The sequence below is a fragment of the Antennarius striatus genome, chromosome 7 (assembly GCF_040054535.1).
Source record: "Antennarius striatus isolate MH-2024 chromosome 7, ASM4005453v1, whole genome shotgun sequence".
Lineage (NCBI taxonomy): Eukaryota > Metazoa > Chordata > Actinopteri > Lophiiformes > Antennariidae > Antennarius > Antennarius striatus.
Window position 1 is genome coordinate 2,872,501 of NC_090782.1, and position 17,816 is coordinate 2,890,316.

At 41.0% G+C, this 17,816-nt stretch overlaps 1 protein-coding gene across 5 annotated transcripts in view; it reads right to left on the reverse strand.

Moving 5' to 3' along the window:
* The window catches only part of mcf2l2 (MCF.2 cell line derived transforming sequence-like 2), a 119,626-nt gene that overhangs the window by 42,250 nt on the left and 59,560 nt on the right, over positions 1-17,816 (reverse strand). For all 5 annotated transcript variants that reach the window (XM_068319122.1, XM_068319121.1, XM_068319123.1 and 2 more), the window contains 7 exons: positions 14,146-14,212; positions 13,531-13,646; positions 8,477-8,546; positions 7,087-7,179; positions 6,746-6,838; positions 2,148-2,270; positions 418-498 (listed from right to left, as the gene is read on the reverse strand). In XM_068319122.1, coding sequence (XP_068175223.1) covers positions 418-498; positions 2,148-2,270; positions 6,746-6,838; positions 7,087-7,179; positions 8,477-8,546; positions 13,531-13,646; positions 14,146-14,212 — 643 coding nt within the window. The remainder of the gene's footprint in view (positions 1-417; positions 499-2,147; positions 2,271-6,745; positions 6,839-7,086; positions 7,180-8,476; positions 8,547-13,530; positions 13,647-14,145; positions 14,213-17,816) is intronic.

The window sequence follows — 17,816 nt, forward strand, 5'->3', positions numbered from 1 at the left end:
ATAGAAACAGGTACAGTGCGCTTTTGTTCCTCGTGGTTAATGCATTCCAGGAACAACATGCGAATAATCAATTCTGCAATATAGCGACAAATTATTTATCTTATTATTTACGGTAATTTAAACGTTTATGAACCCCCCCCCCATACTGATATTAAACCACCTTCTGTCTGTATTACCTTTTCCCACACTCTGATAGTTTAAAGCACTTTTGTGTCTCATGGAAGTGTGTTGCGTTCTGAGACTTGCGGAACGTAGCGCACTTCCATTGTCATCAGCCAATAGAATGTACGTACGGTATCACGTGACTGCCTACCAAAAATCCACTATGAGGTGAAGTTGTGAGTGTTGATGCATGAATGCACGGGGGCGCACTGTATTTTCTCTATGTAATAAAGCTGGTATGGGGTGGGCTCGCACCTTGCTGTGGCCTTTCTTGTGTTCCGTCCACACATTAAAGGATCCCTGCATCAGCAGTTTCCCCAGTTCACTCAGATTTCCCTGTGAACACACACACACACACACACACACACACACACACACACACACACACACACACACACACACACACACACACACACACACACACACACACACACACACACACACACACACACACTGATGCATCACCAACCAGAGCTCTGTCACACCAGTGCTGACGTAAAAGTGACTAATGTTCTATTTTTGGAGCTGTGTAACCCCCCAAGCCCTAACCCTTATTAAAGACTGAATATCATGACATCATGGCTGACACCTGGGGGTGGAGTCACCTCCCTCTCTGCCCACACAGATCTCAATACAGAACTGATACTGTGCAGCCCAGCAGCCTAAGGCCTCATCTACATCACTTCGACCCACACAGCAAAAAAAATCCACATCCAAAGAGTAGCTGAACGTCTTCATCCAGTCCACACCTTTCAGCCCTGTTGCTGCAGGACAAGACAGCTGGAGAACTTCCCATGATGCACTGAACATCTCTGTCTCCTCCTGTCCTCCTTCTTCTCCACAGATTCATGTCTAAATTATTCATGTTACTAACGTGACATCTTCTCCACAGGACTTTCTTTACAGTGATCTAATCGACCCCTGGGATCAAGGCTTCTACCACTAGTAGAACATAATGTAAGATGTTCAATTGTTGTCTAAACATAAATGGATTAAATAATATTAATAAATAAATTAATAAATAATAAATATTTTAACCTATTCAACAGAGAAGAGAAAGGAGGAAAAAGAAGCAGGAAAAATTTGAATTTTAACTTAACGGCAAAATTAGCTCTAACTTAGTTTAGTGCTAATGCCTATGTAGACCTACCCCTAACCCTAACTTGAACTTTGGATCTAACACTAGGAGGACACAATTCAACTGTTATCATTTATTCAGGTATAATGGCTTCAAAGGACAAAATAATGCGCTTGAAAGAAATTTGATTTAGTCTATTATACTTTTTCTTCTATAGATTAGATCAAATTCGAATGACATTTTACAATTTTGAGTAAGTTAAACAATTTTGAAAAGATAAAAACTGAGTGATTGTCAGGAACTTTGAAACTATGAGTGATTGGTTACATTTTGAAAAAAGCTGAATATTTGACAATTTGGAGGAATTTTCCCATGAGGATGAATTTAAACTAAGGCAATTCATGTGGACAAAAATCAGGGGTCCATTTCACACCATCTGTCAACAAACTTCTAAGTTAGTCAATAGAAGAGGAGGTCAATAAATGACATTATGCATTAAATAAATAACATGTCCCATTATTGTCTTTTCAATTAATGAGTGTGCAGCATATTGTTTCATGACCCGCACTATTGCCCCACAGCAAAACCTCAGGACCTGGTACTATTCTCGGTAGAGTTATTGTTCTACTGTCTGCATGGGTTCCCCACAGTGATCTGGCTTCCCTCCATCCAAGTCTGCACATATCTACTTATCCTACCTCCAAAACTGCTCATTTGATGAACAAACTTGACATGTAAATCGCCGGAGGCCCATGGAAGATTGGCAAAATTTGGTGAATTTTGAGTGACCAAGGAAGAAGGAAAAGTGGAGATGTTTCTGTGAGTCAGGCTATGAAAACTCCCATTACCAAAGTCAATTGTTCAGAACTGGTACAGCTCCAGTCATGCTTTCATTCAGCAAACTAACCTCAAAGCCAGTGATGGCTATCTGGTGCATGGAGTCATTGACAGACTTGATGATGTCCAGCATGGTGGCTAAAGCCTCCTCCAACTCGGCTGTTCCCTCACCCTTGTTGCACTTCAACATCTCCTGCAAGAAAGAAAAGAAAAAATAGACATGAAAGGAAAAGGAGCAAGAGAGTAAACACCAAACTAGATAACTCTACAGAACAAGACTGGTTTTTAAACAAGGCGTGTAACAGCCAATGGAGATAACCATCCATCAAGATACTTCTATTTATCCAAACTTCTGTCTCCTGAGAACAGTGTGTTTTTCTGGGCTGCACCATGAAACACGTATGAGCTCCATCAGTGCCTGTTGGTTTAGTGCCCATGCCCCACCGTGCACGTCAAATGTTACAGCTGCTCTGGTTGTTACTTTTTTACCCTTGTTCCTACATAATTCGCTCATATTTTTCTCTATATAACTGTCAACCTTTTCTATGGTGATCATGCAGGTACATAGGTATGTGTTTTGCTCCTTCTGAAGGCACTTCTGCGCCACAACTGGAACTAAAGCCGCCTGAAGCCGACAGACATCCTGGAGGAGCCATGGCGAAAGACGCACCAGATTTTGAAGGGAAAAAAGAAATGGATGAGTATGGAGAGGAGGGGAAAAAAAGTCGTATCTCCCCACAGTCATCATGGAACGTGAGGTTTCGCTGGCTAACAAAATGGAGGAGCTAACGGGACTTGTTCGTAGTCAAAGAGAGTATCTGGAATGCAGTCTGATGTGCTTCAGTGAAACGGGGTTACGATCCACTGTAACTACGTTGTCACACTGCTTCTTGACTGTTGGACACAATGAACTTCACCTCCTTATGTGTGGAAATGGGCATGTGCTCACACAAGCAGGCTTGGGATAGGTCAGTTACTCCTGTCAATCAGAGTTTTGTTACACCACTATATAAGCTGATCTTAATCGGATCGTTTTTGGCCTGTTTCACAATATTGTGAGCCGTACAGTCGATACAGGACCTGTTGGTTTTGTAGATTCTACCTATTAAAGTTGAAGAAATGTGTTTTTCATAATATGACCCCTGTAGAACAGAAACGCCTTAGCAGTTACATCGTTGTTCAATGCCATGCTTCAAAAAATGAATGTGATGCCGTAACACTGTAGAAACCACTGCCTATAAGTACATTTCCTTTTATCGAAATAAAGACTTTTTGCTCGGATTTAAAGACTGGCTTGTTGTTTATGTTTTTCATTTTGTTATTGTTTGCCTGCTTGTACCTATATATGTATATTTGTGTTTTGAATGTATTTGATTGCCTTGATCATTCTGATGGTGAATTAGAACGTCATACCCCTATTAAGGGCGTTGCTGTTAAACTGTGATTTACAGCATTGTGAGAACAGTTTAAGCCTCATGTGAAAAGTCTATTCAAGAGTAGCAGAAAAATGGATCACAAGATACAGTAGGTGATGATGATGATGATGATGATGATGATGTATTGAGGACCTGTGTGGTAAAATGTAATGTGAGAAATAACGCAAAGGTCTGGATTTACATTTTGATTGGATAACAAGTGGCCAAAATTACCTTCTTTAGAGCTTCTCTTGTTTGTATGTATTACAGTATTTTCCGCACTAAAAGGCACACTGGACTATAAGGCCAACCCCAATAATTTGTTTGTTTTATAATTATTTCATAAAAAAAATAAAATAAAAAAAAATAAAAAAATTAAATTAATTTGATAAACTGCAGCGACTGTAGTTGCAAAATCCGTCCACTAGATAGAGCCGCGCTGCTCAGACAGTCATGATTGCATTCATGCCTTCCTGACTACCTTTGAATGGCCCCTATTGTTATGGTCAGTAAGACATTCTAGGCCTCATCAAGGAAACCTGAAGCCTGTACCATAAAGCTGGATTACGGTTTTAGCGAGATAACTTCAGGCTTAACCCTGGCTTTTCGGTACCATAAAGGTGGCTGACTTTCTATCAGGCTACGTTGTCGCGGTAACCTATGCTGAACACCTAACCTGCTCTGGAGCAGGATAAGTTCAGGATAAGAGCTCAGCAGGTATAACAGCCCCACCTACTGACCAATCAGAGCTCAGTGGGTATAACAGCCCCACCTACTGACCAAGCAGTTCTCTTGGAAAGTGGGCTGTCCATTTTATGAGAACCGGTGGATCTTGGTGCACAGCTTGTGTGAAGAGCGCTCAGGCAGAGAGAATATTTAGAGATCGCTGTAATCCGTTGGAATTGCCTGAACAATCACTGTACGAAAGGTAGAGGTTTTGGGGAGAGGGGTTACATTACATCTGTCAGCTGCTGGAGCCTTACATCAGGAATGTAACACACCGCAACCACACACTGACAGTCCCGCAGACAGTGTGCATTGCACTGAGGTTTTTTGCTACAGTTAATATATTTCTTAGTGATGTTCATAATTATTATGATGTCCTTAAATCCCTCGTTCGATGGGTTACAAGCAAGCCACAGATAAAATGCCATTAATCAATTATTTGTTTAAGTAAATCATGGATTGATTCATTCATTCATAGGTACTTTTATGTATTCTGTTGGCGATGCTGAAAACCTCAGGAAGAACACAGTATGTAGAGCTATTCATAAAATCGCGGGGGCTACAATCACATGCCATAACGAAAAATGTCGTACATACATTTATGGGACACACAAATGTTACTGTAGTCAGATATACAAGTGCAGTCATAGTGGGGAAGTAATATTATAATGGCACTAACTTCCGCATTGACACAGTCGGCGATTTTTTGCCAGCGATCCTTGCGCCGTTTGGCAGCTGCAACTGTGTTGCTTTTTGCCTGGATTATTGATTTGTATTGTTTGTATTTATTTATTATTATTGTTTGCTCCTCTGTTGTGAGATATACGTCTCGGGCCAGTTTGTTGCATGTTTGTGATTGGTCGCATGCAGCAACCTACGCCATTTTTATGTGAGCGCGCACAGATCTAGAGTTGATAGCCGGCTTTATGGTACCGAAAATCCGGAGGGCGGATGTCTCAGTAAGTGAAGCAGAGATAAGAGGAAGCCTGGCTAGGTTAATCAAGCTTTATGTACAGGCCTCTGATCACTTGATCACTTTGCCATCTTAGAAAGAAGTCAACACGCATATTAAAAAACCTGACATTAAAAACTGGTTAAATTCATTACGAGTGCAGTCAGTGCGAACAGAGCAGATTATTTCCTGATCTGAAGTTCGAAGCAGATATTTAAGCTCCGACGTTCGTCTTCGTTTATTGATTAAATATTTTTTCGATCGATCGGTAGTCCAGACGGAGGTGAGGTGCCAATATTTGCTGCTGTGTGTCCTAAACAATTTTTTAACTAGTTTTTAATGTCAGGCTGATGATTTACTGGCAAATGTGACGCTGTTTTACTCCTAGAACTGACTTTAACGTCGGTGTCTCACCGCCGTAAATCTCACAGCACGTCGCTGCAGACACAATACACAAGCCTGAATGCGCCCCTCCGCCGCCCCCCCAGAGCTATCAACTACCTTTGTAAATCAATGCAGCACACCAGACACCTTTGTCTAGCAGTGACTGCTCTTGAAATTTCAGAAAAGGCTGGAAGTTCAGCTTTGAGGGTCTTTCATTCTCCTTTATGCCAGTTTCTCCGTGTGTTTCCACAGACTAATAGAATGGACCGTCACTAGATTCCAGATGACAGCACAATGGCATTTTTAGACCAATTCAGTTTAAAGTGGGTTATTTCTGACGCCAAATAGTTAGTAAATACTGAGATCAGTCAGTCAGTCAGACTTTATTAATAGAATTGTTGAAAGTTCCTTATGTTTTGCTGTAATCACCGGTGCTCCTACAGTCTACTCTACTGTCTGAGAGCAGCTCAGTCAGAGCCGGGACTTCGGTGACGCCCCTTGACTACCGTTGTTAGGGGGCGTGGGCCTGAGTGCCTCGTGAGGGGGCTCCTCTGGTGGCGGAGTGCGGCATGACTGGCGGCCAGACTGCCGGCTTTTTTTCAGCGACCATGTTTTTAACCAATATTAATATGAATATTAATCCATATAAGACGCTCCGGATTACAAGGCGCACTACGGGTTTATGAGAACATTTTAGGCTTTTAGGTGCGCCTTACAGTGCGGAAAATACGGTATATAGAAAACACCCTGTGACCAGTCCTTGGGGGTACCCTTGCTTAGTGACACATGGGCAGTGCCCATGAGGGGAACTGGTACCTCTCTAACTCCATTCTGCAGTCTACACCCAATGACCTGCAGGGTCCTCCAGGCTGAGCGACATCCAACCCAGAAGTCATGACCTACTCCAAACAGGCACATTTAGAAGGGCCCCGCCTTGTGTTTCTAACTGTGTCCCGTCATGAAAAACTAAACCCTCACTGTGACTCCAGGCTGGGGATTTTCATACCTCCTGTTGGATGAATTAATTATAGAGGAAATTTCACACGATAATTATAGCCTGTTGTAATTTACAGAGCTATTAGTCAAGCAAAAATTGAATAATCAATATTAGAGATTAAAAAGAGAAAGAAAGTACTTAGTCGAAGCAAGCAAACACTTGTGTTTGTATGTTGGATGTGTCCAAGTGGTCACCTTGAGCATGAGTTGGTACTTGGTGATCCTCTGGACTGGCTTCAGCAAGTACGCATCCAGAGAGAGTTTATGGTCCAGCTTCTTCTGGCATTCCTGTTGTCATAAATGCTCGGCATCAGGGAGGTCTGTTATTTAGGTCTAGATGAAGACCTAAAGCTGCAGTCTAGTATGTCGAATGACTGTGTCAAAACAAGCTCGCTCTCTTACAAAGATCAGAGTATGAAACATGTAACAGTTTGCATGATTCTGTGAGGAGTATTTTAACTCTGCCTTCAGGTGGGGCAGTGTTTGCTTTATTGTGACGTCACAATGTGTGGCTCACAATGAGCGAATGTGTTCACCTGAAAGAAGAGGCTGTCCCCACACTGCCTCCAGAGGAGCTCAGAGCGCGGTTTGTTCTGACAGTACTTCTCGTACACCTGGAGCTCTTCTTTCTGATGACACAGAAGCAGGATAAACGCACGTTATACATCAGGATACTGCTTTCAATCAAAACTGAATACTTTTATCTGTGATAAAACGAGTGATCCAGGATTTTGGTTTTCCAAGAAGAATATTAAGAAAAAGTTCACGGTGTGGGAAAAAAAGGCTTTATTTTTATTTTCTGTTTGTCCTCAATCCTTGTGTTTAGGGTCTCAAAAGTTGGCAGCATGGTATTTGTAGTTGTCATGGAAAAAGGTTAATGTTTTTGCTTCCTGACATCTCCTTTCTCCTTCTGACTGGAAGAAGTTAGTTACAACCTACTTTAAACTAACAGAAGAAGCTGGACCATATTTGTCAGCCTCTGATGCTTGAACAAGAAGTCTGAAGGAAGTTATTTGACATAACACTTGTAGATTTTATAGATGCGTCTCATGGGGGGGTTTATTTACATACTTGTTTGATATATTCCTGTAGTCTGATGGATATGATTCAGAAATCCAGAGAATTTCCGTATTTAAAATAAACTGTAATTGTAATAGTATAAAGTGCTCCATTGCAGTTAAAGCTATCTTTTCCTGTTTCAACTGAAATTGCTGATCACATTTACTCTTTCCATGCAACTAAATACATTTGGCCACAAACATTTTGTTCACTTTCATTTTCTCTGCCGCTGTGATTTGCCTGTGATTTATATTAGATAATTGATTTGAAATGATATATATTATATAGAATCATATATTGATATTTCTCATTTATTTTGACAGTGACTTTTTTTGTCCCTCTCTTGCTGGCTGCTCATTTCTCTCAACTGTTTCTTCTTAGTTTCAGGGAAACGCTTTCTGTTAAGTGCAGTCATGTTCATTGTTTTCTGCTAAGTGGTGCTATCATGTTGCCTGCTAAAAGCTTCCTTCTACCTCAGCCCGCTAATTGCTATATAATTAGAGGAATTTCATGACCATCACCAACCTCATAAAGGTTGTTGCTCATGGACGAGACTGGTCTCATTAAACAAGCTCCATGTCATCACTGGCATAATCAAGTTAGTTTAAGGTCATTTATTATCAGCCACTGGACTAAATACAAAAGTACTTCAAGGAAATGTATGTTTATCAAATAGGTCTCTGTGAATTAATTTGATAAAATAAATTGTACCTAGAGTTTTATGGCTGCTCACTAAGGTATGGAGTTTTTCTATTTGTGGGTGCTATTGAACTGAATTTAACTAAACGTTTACAGCATTTATATCAACGTATCTAAAATGCATAAAAGATCAAATCAAACACATCTGTGCAGACTAAAAGTTCTCACCCTCTTCAGAAAGCAGGTTCCCACCAGCTCTGGTTTTTCAGCACAATTCTCGAGCTCCTTCAGAAATGTCCTGCAGGTAAACAACAAACAAACACAGCAACATAAATGTTTCAACGTTTTCTGTGGTGAATGACGGCCAAACATAATGGCTGAAGTGACCAAACTACTGAGTCTGAGTAATGTAACATAACCCTCATCATGGATCTGGTGACACTAACAGGAAACATTAACGGGAAGCCTAAAGGGTCATTTACACAACAGGCGTTTCATTTAAAACAGTTTTGTTGTATTTGTTCATTTCTTCAGAAGACTGAGTCATCTTTGAAGACGAAAAATGCAGATCCTCAAAACGGACTGCGGAAAAGTAATGTTTTGAAATCACTACTGCTGTGAAAGTCTTCAGGAAAAGATGGCGTCACGTTCCGTCCTTAGATGCCGATTTGCAGGGGTGAACTTTGAAAGATGTGAGCATTCGCCTGACAAGGAGGATCTATGAAAAATACTCGACTGTAAGATGCAATAGTCTTGGAACTTGGCACACAATTTTTTTTATCTCCAACTTCGTGGAGGTACATTACAGAAATTTCAGAGTATGTGTTACTGTACAAAGATGCTGTATGTGTGTGTGTGGTTACCACCAATAAGTACACAAGAAAACCTCAGGCAAAGAAAAGAGGCAAGAGAAAACAGGAAGCAAGAAAGAGGAGAGGGAATTCAAGAACAAACAACAAATAAGATAAAGGATGGGGGGACGGCGAAGGACTCTGGTGCAGGCCTTCAGGGAGTCTAATCTGACAGGAATGCCTGTGATGTCCCCTGAATTTTCCTCGTTGGAAGTTGTTTCAAATCACTCTGTTGTCGCTATAGATACTTGAGTTCATGCATGAAACATACTCACAGGATGTGGCTACATAAAGATCTCCAAATTACAGGATGTTCAGAATGTACACACAAACCAAGCCCAGCAGCCCTGCAGATATTCTGGCTACAAGGTCACAGAGGTCAGGATGATTGTCTGGTCTTGATTAGTTCAAGTGGGACAACGTGGATTAAATGCAAACTGTGAGACCTGAGTGGGAGATGTTCAATGAACGTCTTCCAAAATTGCAACCGTCCAGTCATTACTACACAAACAAATCACACAGAACCTCCCTGACAAGGTTGGGATTTGTCAGCATAATGAAATGATGAATTATTTTTCTATGATGCATTTAGAACAGCACATTTGGAAGAAGAGTCAAGAGGAAGGAGATGGAAGGGAAAAGAAAAGTGTATAACCTGATCGTCAAATACAGATCCACTAATATTATTGATCAGCAGCTCGACCATGCCATAGGAGAAAAACTGCCGTTTCCATGCCGTCTTTGTGGATCATCAACTGAGGCAAAAAGCACCAACATGCTACATTAAGCTCCTTCTACACAGATAATATTAGCTGTGGATCACAGAATGAACTTGCTGATGAAACCTGCTTGTGAAATAATTTGTCACTTCAGCAGAAAGTAATTTACACATTTTGTACATTTATGTGGTTCATCGTGCATCTTTAATCAAAATAAAATACTTCTATATCTGCACTAGTATGGAAAGGTTGATTGACAACTGATAGAAAACTGGCAACTAAGAAGGAATTATGTGATTTGATTATATTGAAACTGAAGGACTAATAGAAAGAACAATAAAACTGGAGCGCAGGGTGTTGGTGGTGTAAAACATGAACCGCCTGGACACTGACTGGCTGCACTATTTGTAGGTTCAATACAAATGATACAAACTTCAGATATTGTTACAAACTCCTTGCTGAAGGAACCAACCTCCTTGACAAACACAACCAAAACAACAAAAGCTGTGCAGACAGGACCAGTCCCACCATCGGTAAACAGCACTGCTGCTGAAGCCCCATCATTTCTTCACCAACAGTTAAAGTTTTCTTCTCCTCACAGGCCTTTTCGCTTTTCCAAAGAATCTCCTCAAAGATGTTTGTTTTTTTAACTCATTTTTGCTTATGGGCTTAATTTTGGGGGTAACGGCAAGTGCCCTATCACCTGACCCAGACCTGTCGAGAGGCACAGTCGTCTATGTGTTATTACACACAGAAATCACCTTTCAAAATAAAACTTCTTTAGACTGATAATCAATAATTAAAAAAGGAAAATTCAAGCATTCTGTGCGTCCCAATGGTCCGCAACCTGGTAAATAATGGCCAGTGGCCCCGTACCGGGTCGCGACCTGGTGGGTTGGGGACTGCTGTGCTAAAGCGAAGATGAAATAGTAAAATATATTATAAGAAGTGTTCCAAGGTCAAAAGACAAAAAGATGAAGTCCCTTGAAATACTTCTAACTCTTAACGATGGAAAATCACGAAATGAAAAAGCTGAACAAATCTCTGAAAGCTGCATCAGTTCTGACTGGAGTCAGTTCTGAAAATACTGACTGGATATCTTATGTAATGTTTATAATAATAACAATAATGTAAAGAGGACCATTTGCGATACATTACAATGCTGCTAGTCGTGGTTGCTTTGTCACACACCCTTTGTCTAGGGATTAAAGGTGTGGACACATGCTTTCCTCAAATCGTGTCACTTTGACTGAAATTCACCAGGAAGTGCTCCAGAAGGACTTTCTTTGATGTTCTCCCCAATATTTACACAACTTATCCTTGGCTTCATGTTCCGTCGGTAGGACACAACCAGTTTGGTGTCACCACCTTCAACAAACACACGAGCTTTCGGAATGCAGAATGTGGATAAACACTTGTAGGAGTGAGAAGGGAGGCAAGAATGGGAGAGAGTGGAAGACAAAAAGACACATCTGGTTTGTTGCATGAAAAAAGTCTACAAATACAGCATATTTAGGAAATATCAAATAAAAATATGGACACAAGTCTGGGGAGGATTCTGTTTTGTCTCCCAAAAGCTGAACTGCTCAAATGTTACTAATACCTGAGTGTCAAAAAGAACTGATCAGGATCAGTTGCTCTTTTGTCTGAGTTGTGAGAGTTTTTCCTGTTAGAGTTGTAACTTCAGGGGCCCCTGATCCCCTCAGGCTCCTTGATACAATAGACCTGTTTAATCATTACTCATATTTGTGCTTTGAGCACAAATCAAAGCCATAACTACTACATATAGAATATAATGTCAAGAAAAAACATGTTCACCATCCAACTTTGTCAGCGCTGTATGGTGATGCCTACCAGCACAAGACTGATTTAAACATCGTACACAGACCCCTGTAGATACCTGTTAGCACCATGTTGTCATTTTTGAACCATGTACAACAGACATGCTCTGTTCAAATCCACTTCACAAAACAACACCTTGGTGACTATTTACTGAACCTCTGCTGATGGAAGGTCATGTGATGCTTGGTAGTATACCAGACATCCCTAGGACAGAAAAAGCTGAATGGCAGCTATCCCCAGGAACAACATTAAACAAGTCATTGTGTTTGCACAGCATAATCCTTGTCTCCAGACTAGGATTATGCTGTCAAACTGAATTTATTTATTTCCATACTTTTAAAAGATAAAATCTACAGCGTATCCTCAGAGCTACAACTGTTGGTCTACACAATGTTTAAGGATCAAACGCAGGCTCAAACTAGCAGCTGTGTGCAATGGTTGCGCTGTGTCACACCATTAAGACTTTATTTTAAAATTACATCTTTTCAAATTGATTAGGGATTTCTTTCTTGGTCTTTTGAAATTTAAATCAGGCCAGATAAGATACCATTTTGCGGTCACAGACTCCATAACCTCTTTGTGACATGAGAGTCTTCAAATGGATTCCCATCAGTTCAATAGTAAGAACATAATGACTGAAAGTTAATCTGAATAAACTGCTTTTTTTAAAAATATATTGCTGTGACTATGTGTAATGCTAATCCATCTATTATTCTGAAATGACCAACACATCACGTGGCCACATATCAGATTAAAGTTATTAAATGTAGCAACAAACCAATAAGGAAATATCAACTCACTTTGCAATTCCTCTAAGCACTATAGTACACTTTTAGGGAATTTAATTTGCTTAGGTCATAGAGAGCAGTGGTGCCCAACCCCCAGGCGGTGGACCGGTACCGGTCCGTGGGCCCATCGGTGACGGGCCGCACAGAAAGAATACAGAACTTGCATTATTTTCGTATTTCCGTTTATTATCTAATTCTGAATGATGTTTTGTTCTGGATAATTACTGGATTTCTTCCTCCACATCCGTCTGTGAGTCACTCCTGATGCTTGTCAAGATGCTTGCCTCGGTCACATGACTACCTTCTTAAAGGGGCCGCTCCGGCCACTAACGCAGAATACATTACCGTTAAATTGAAACTCCCAATCTAGCAAAACAAACAACAAAAAAACTTCTTTGTAAAGTTTCTTTGCACTGTGTTAAAGATTAAGTGAGGAGACAGAAAGAAACATAAAACTGCAAAGAAAAACAAACCTGCAAAATACCGGTTTTTATGCTGGTCATATTTTATTTTATTGTATTTATCTGCACACCTTAAAGGCTTGTGTGTGAAAATACTGTCTGACGTTAAACCAGTCCAATTCATTTATTGCCCTGTTATAAACGGTAATAAAATTGAAGTAATCATTAACAGCTGTACATAAACAAAACACTTTGTCATTTACACAACACACGACATCTGGGTGCAAAATGAGATAAGGACCCGAGTGATTTGAGTAGTTCCTTATGTAATAATATATTGGATTCATGTACCCCAAAAATCAGTCAGTCATTTCCCCTTCCTTTGCTTTCAGGTCTGCCTGAACCTGGAGCAGTTTTTTGTTTATCTTTCTGATATGTGATACCTGTGTGAAAGATGCTTCCATGAACAAATGAACTAACTGTGGGGGAGGACACCTGCTTCATGTCCCTTTGTGTAGACCTCACCGTATATGTGAATGGGTGGCTGACATGCAGTTTAAAAAATATTATATATATATATATATATATATATATATATATATATATATATATATATATATATATATATATATATATATATATGAGAAATGAACTTTGCATTGGGAACTGTATTCTGCCTACCTGTTGTGAAATTCATAAATTTCTGGCAAGTTGCCGAAGAGCACATCTCTTTTGTTCTCCAGGGATGGCGGGATGAGGTGACAGAGCTCTGAGTTATCCAGCTCGACAAAATACCCCTGGGGAGCAGGAAAGGAAGGGGGTTTGAGTAATGAGACAGTGAAGACAGAAGGAAAAGAACAAAATTAGCCTTAAATAAGGGTCTAGCCAGTGATGTTTCCGTAAGAGATTATCATTTTGACCTTTTGAGGTAATCAGAAGGACAGAAATTGAAAAGTTGTGCACATCTGTAATGTCAGATCCATCAACAGAATGAATTATACATGGAGTACACCAACAGAACATGTTCCGCTCCACATAACCAATATGTACAGTTTGAATGTACAGCTTCACTAAGTGCATGTGCAATCAGACATAAAACCAATTGGACATACCCATTTTACAAGATTATGCAAAGTTCATCTACTGTTTGGAGTGTAAATGCTTCATGGTCTTACTATGGCTAGATTAGCTCTGTATGTATGTTTGTATGTACTGTATGTAGGACATTTCATAATAACATGAAGTAAGGAAATGTAAAGCAGGTGGGCAGTCTCACAGCCAGCGGTCACACTGTACCTCCATGATACTTTGAAGTTCCTCCACATAAAGCCTCTCTGTTTCAATCAGTTCAGTCATAATGTGTCTGCAGAAAGAAAAGAAAGTGTGATTACTATACTAGATGGACAAGAGTAAAAAAAAAATACCTTCACCGATTCCATGTCTGGTTAATCCATGCTCCAATCTCTTTCAACAATGGACATTGTGTTGAACAGAAGTTTAAATGGGAATCTGCAGAGTTTAATTAACAGCATTTTACTGAATACCATACCATATGACCACTTACTACTGCTGTGGCTGCTAATAATCGTCATACCCAACAAAAACATGCATTTATTCATTCACCCAAAATAGTCCAATGTGAATCTTTGCAAACTGATAAAAACAAACTGATGAATTGATAAGTAGTAATCAATATGACAATGAAGAGCACTCTGGTCACACAAGAGCATTTTGCCTTCCAAGACTACGCTATGGCTTCCGTTGTTCACTTGGACCCTCTATCTGGCTAATGAGAACAATATTAAAGCTCAGATAATTACTCTTTGTTTGTTTTTCCTCCATGATGTTCCATTAACACTACTAATTCCATGATTCATGTCCAATCACAGACATAATTTCATTGTGAGTCATTAGGAAACAAAGGATTGATGTAAATTAATAATGTTGGAAACCCTCCACTGAAAGGAAGTCAGCTTCTCAACCATGTCTGCAATATGGAACTTGTAAAGAAAATGTCTGTCACTCCAGATTGAAATGTATGGATGAAGGAAATCCTTCACATCACTCGGATGTGTCAGTCAGTCAAACAAGGCTTTACCGTTGTGTGCACGATGATTATGAAAGGCAATAGGTGGCGATGAAATGATCATGTCACAGACTCTGTAATATATGTTTTAAGGCCACTTGAAGTTGGGGGATAGGGGGGGGCCATCATCACCATCTGGGTTTTGTTGGTTTTCAGACCTCACCCACCTGGAGACGAAAGTCTCATACGCCAGAATGCTGTTCATCGACTTCAGCTCAGCATTCACAATCATCAACACAATCATCCCCCAGCAGCTCATCCACAAACTGGACCAGCTTGGACTCAACACCTCCATACGCAACTGGCTGCTGGACTTCCTGACAGGGAGACCACAGGCAATTTGAGTTGGTAACAACACCTCCAGCACCATCACGATGAACACGGGAGCCCCCCAAGGATGTGTTCTGAGCCCCCTCCTCTTCACTCTGCTGACCCACGACTGCACACCAACTTTCAGCTCCAACCTCTTCATCAAGTTTGCAGACGACATGACTGTGGTGGGTCTCATCAACAACAACGAGGAGACAGCCTACAGGAATGAGGTGAGCCTCCTGCTTATGTGGTACAAGGACAACAATCTCCATCTGAATGTGGAGAAGATGAAGGAGATTGTTGTGGACTTCAGGAGAACAGGCACCCAGCATGCTCCACTCACCATCGACGGTGCTGCAGCAGACAGGGTCAGCAGCACCAAGTTTCTGGGTGTGCACCTCTCCAAGGACCTGTCCTGGGACCGCAACACCGCATTGCTGGCCAAAAAAGCCCAAGAATGCCTCTACTTCCTCCGCAAACTGCGGAGAGCAAGAGCTCCACCCCCCATCAAGCTCACCTCCTACAGAGGCACCATCGAGAGCATCCTGACCAGCTGCATCACCGTGTGGTACGGCGCCTGCACCGTTTCCTGCCGTAAGACCCTGCAGCGCATTGTGAGAGCAGCTGAAAAGACCACAGGTGTCTCTCTCCCTTCCCTCACAGACATTTATAACACCCACCTCACCCGCAAAGCCATCAGCATTGCAGGTGATCCCACCCACCCCTCTCATAGCCTTTTCAGCCTGCTGCCATCAGGTAGGAGACTGCAGAGTCTGCAGGCCAGAACCAGCAGGCTCAAGGACAGTTGCCACGCTGTCAAGTGTGAACATACAGTATAGTAGAAGAGTCGACTCAACACGTAACCCCCAGGTGTGCTTATGTTGAGGGACACTGTGGAGGATGTGATGCTATCCGCACAGCATGGAGTCTGCCCATCAGGAGGGTCAGGATCCAGTGACAAAGGGAAGTGTTGGGCCTAAGGTCTCTGAGCTTGGTGATGGGCTTCAGGGCACAATGGTACAGAATGCTGATTTTTAGCCAATGAACAGCATTCTTACAAACTGCATATACTCTGGTCCAGGTGGGATGGGGCCGTGTGAATGGGGAGAGGAATGGCTTCTTCAATTGACTTGTTAGACTTACCAGGAGGGACTCTGAGAGAGAGGGGGTGAGGATTGATTTGACCGACTGCTCAAAGCATTTCTTGATAAATGCTACTTGGCGGACTAACTAAGGAGATTTTTGGGGATGTCATGATCCTGTGACTCTTCCTTTTGCAATGCATTATTTACTAAGTACTTAATGAAGAGATGGAAGTGTTATGGTGCTAAGGAATAAATTATATGAACTGAATTGAAACTGGTATATTCATCAGCGCTGTATATCAAAAAGAGTACTGATAACACATTGAAGTTCTCCTCCACCTCATTCATTATTTTTCTCGTATATCATTCTCATCAGGGATGTCAGAGCTAAGCTGGGATATAAAAGCCCACTATTCCAATCAAGTGCGCAGAAAGATGAGCGACATGTGGCACAGAGAAGACAGCACTAATACACTTCTCCACTAATGTAGTATTTTAGTCTTCAACCACTGTCTTATGATCGACAGTTCAGATATTGCTTTATTTTTTACTCAGGGCTTTCTTTATGTATATTATCCACAACTCAAGCACAGATTGACCAGGATGGTGACACAGTCTCACTGCAGGACAAATATGGAGCAAGGCGCCCCCTACCACTGAGGTACCTGACATTTCAGGTTTCTCTCTTGTAATTCCTCCAGTATGAGAGGCAGACTGTAAGTGAAGTGCTTAAGTGCGTAAGAATGTCCACAAGTACAAGGAAACAAGGGCTCTTCTTGTGTTGTCATTATCTGCCTCTGTCTAACAAAACGCTCACAACTTGAGTGCTACCACCAATGAACAACAATATCCCCATACATGCTCTACACACACAGACTCGGACTTATCCTCCAATCAATCCGTAACTAGGTTTATTTACACATGTCTATCAGCTGATGCAAGTAAGAGGGCGTGTACTCAATAAATCACATTACCTAAATGAATGTTTTCAGGGCAACAAAAAGGATTTTTGTTGCTAATTTCAAGAGGTTAGGCAGGAAAGGAGTTCAGATGAGAATTCACCCAACAAAACCTCTTTCCCAGTGGTGTGGCTTAGCGTCACTGTTGTCTGAATCAATTAGCTTTTCAGAAGCTAAGCTGATTAAATAGATGTATGAAGCTTGAGGGCAGCACAGCTTTCTGCTGTGGTCTGAAAATGAAACTAATGATCAGTAAGTGGTACCACATCTATACATGGATGTGTCTGTATAGAACAACAACAGCCCTTCTGTGTGACAGTCAACTCTATTACTTAATCCTTCTGATGCCTGCAACAACTTTTGTTTATGCAGTTTTTCTACATTTCTACATGTGGACACAGATTAACCACATGGTTAAATAATGCAAGTATTTAGACTAATTTTTGTCAATATTTAGATAAAGATAAGGATGAGAACTTTTTTTCATTCATTGATTTATTTTCCATACCCACTTCTGCTGGGTCA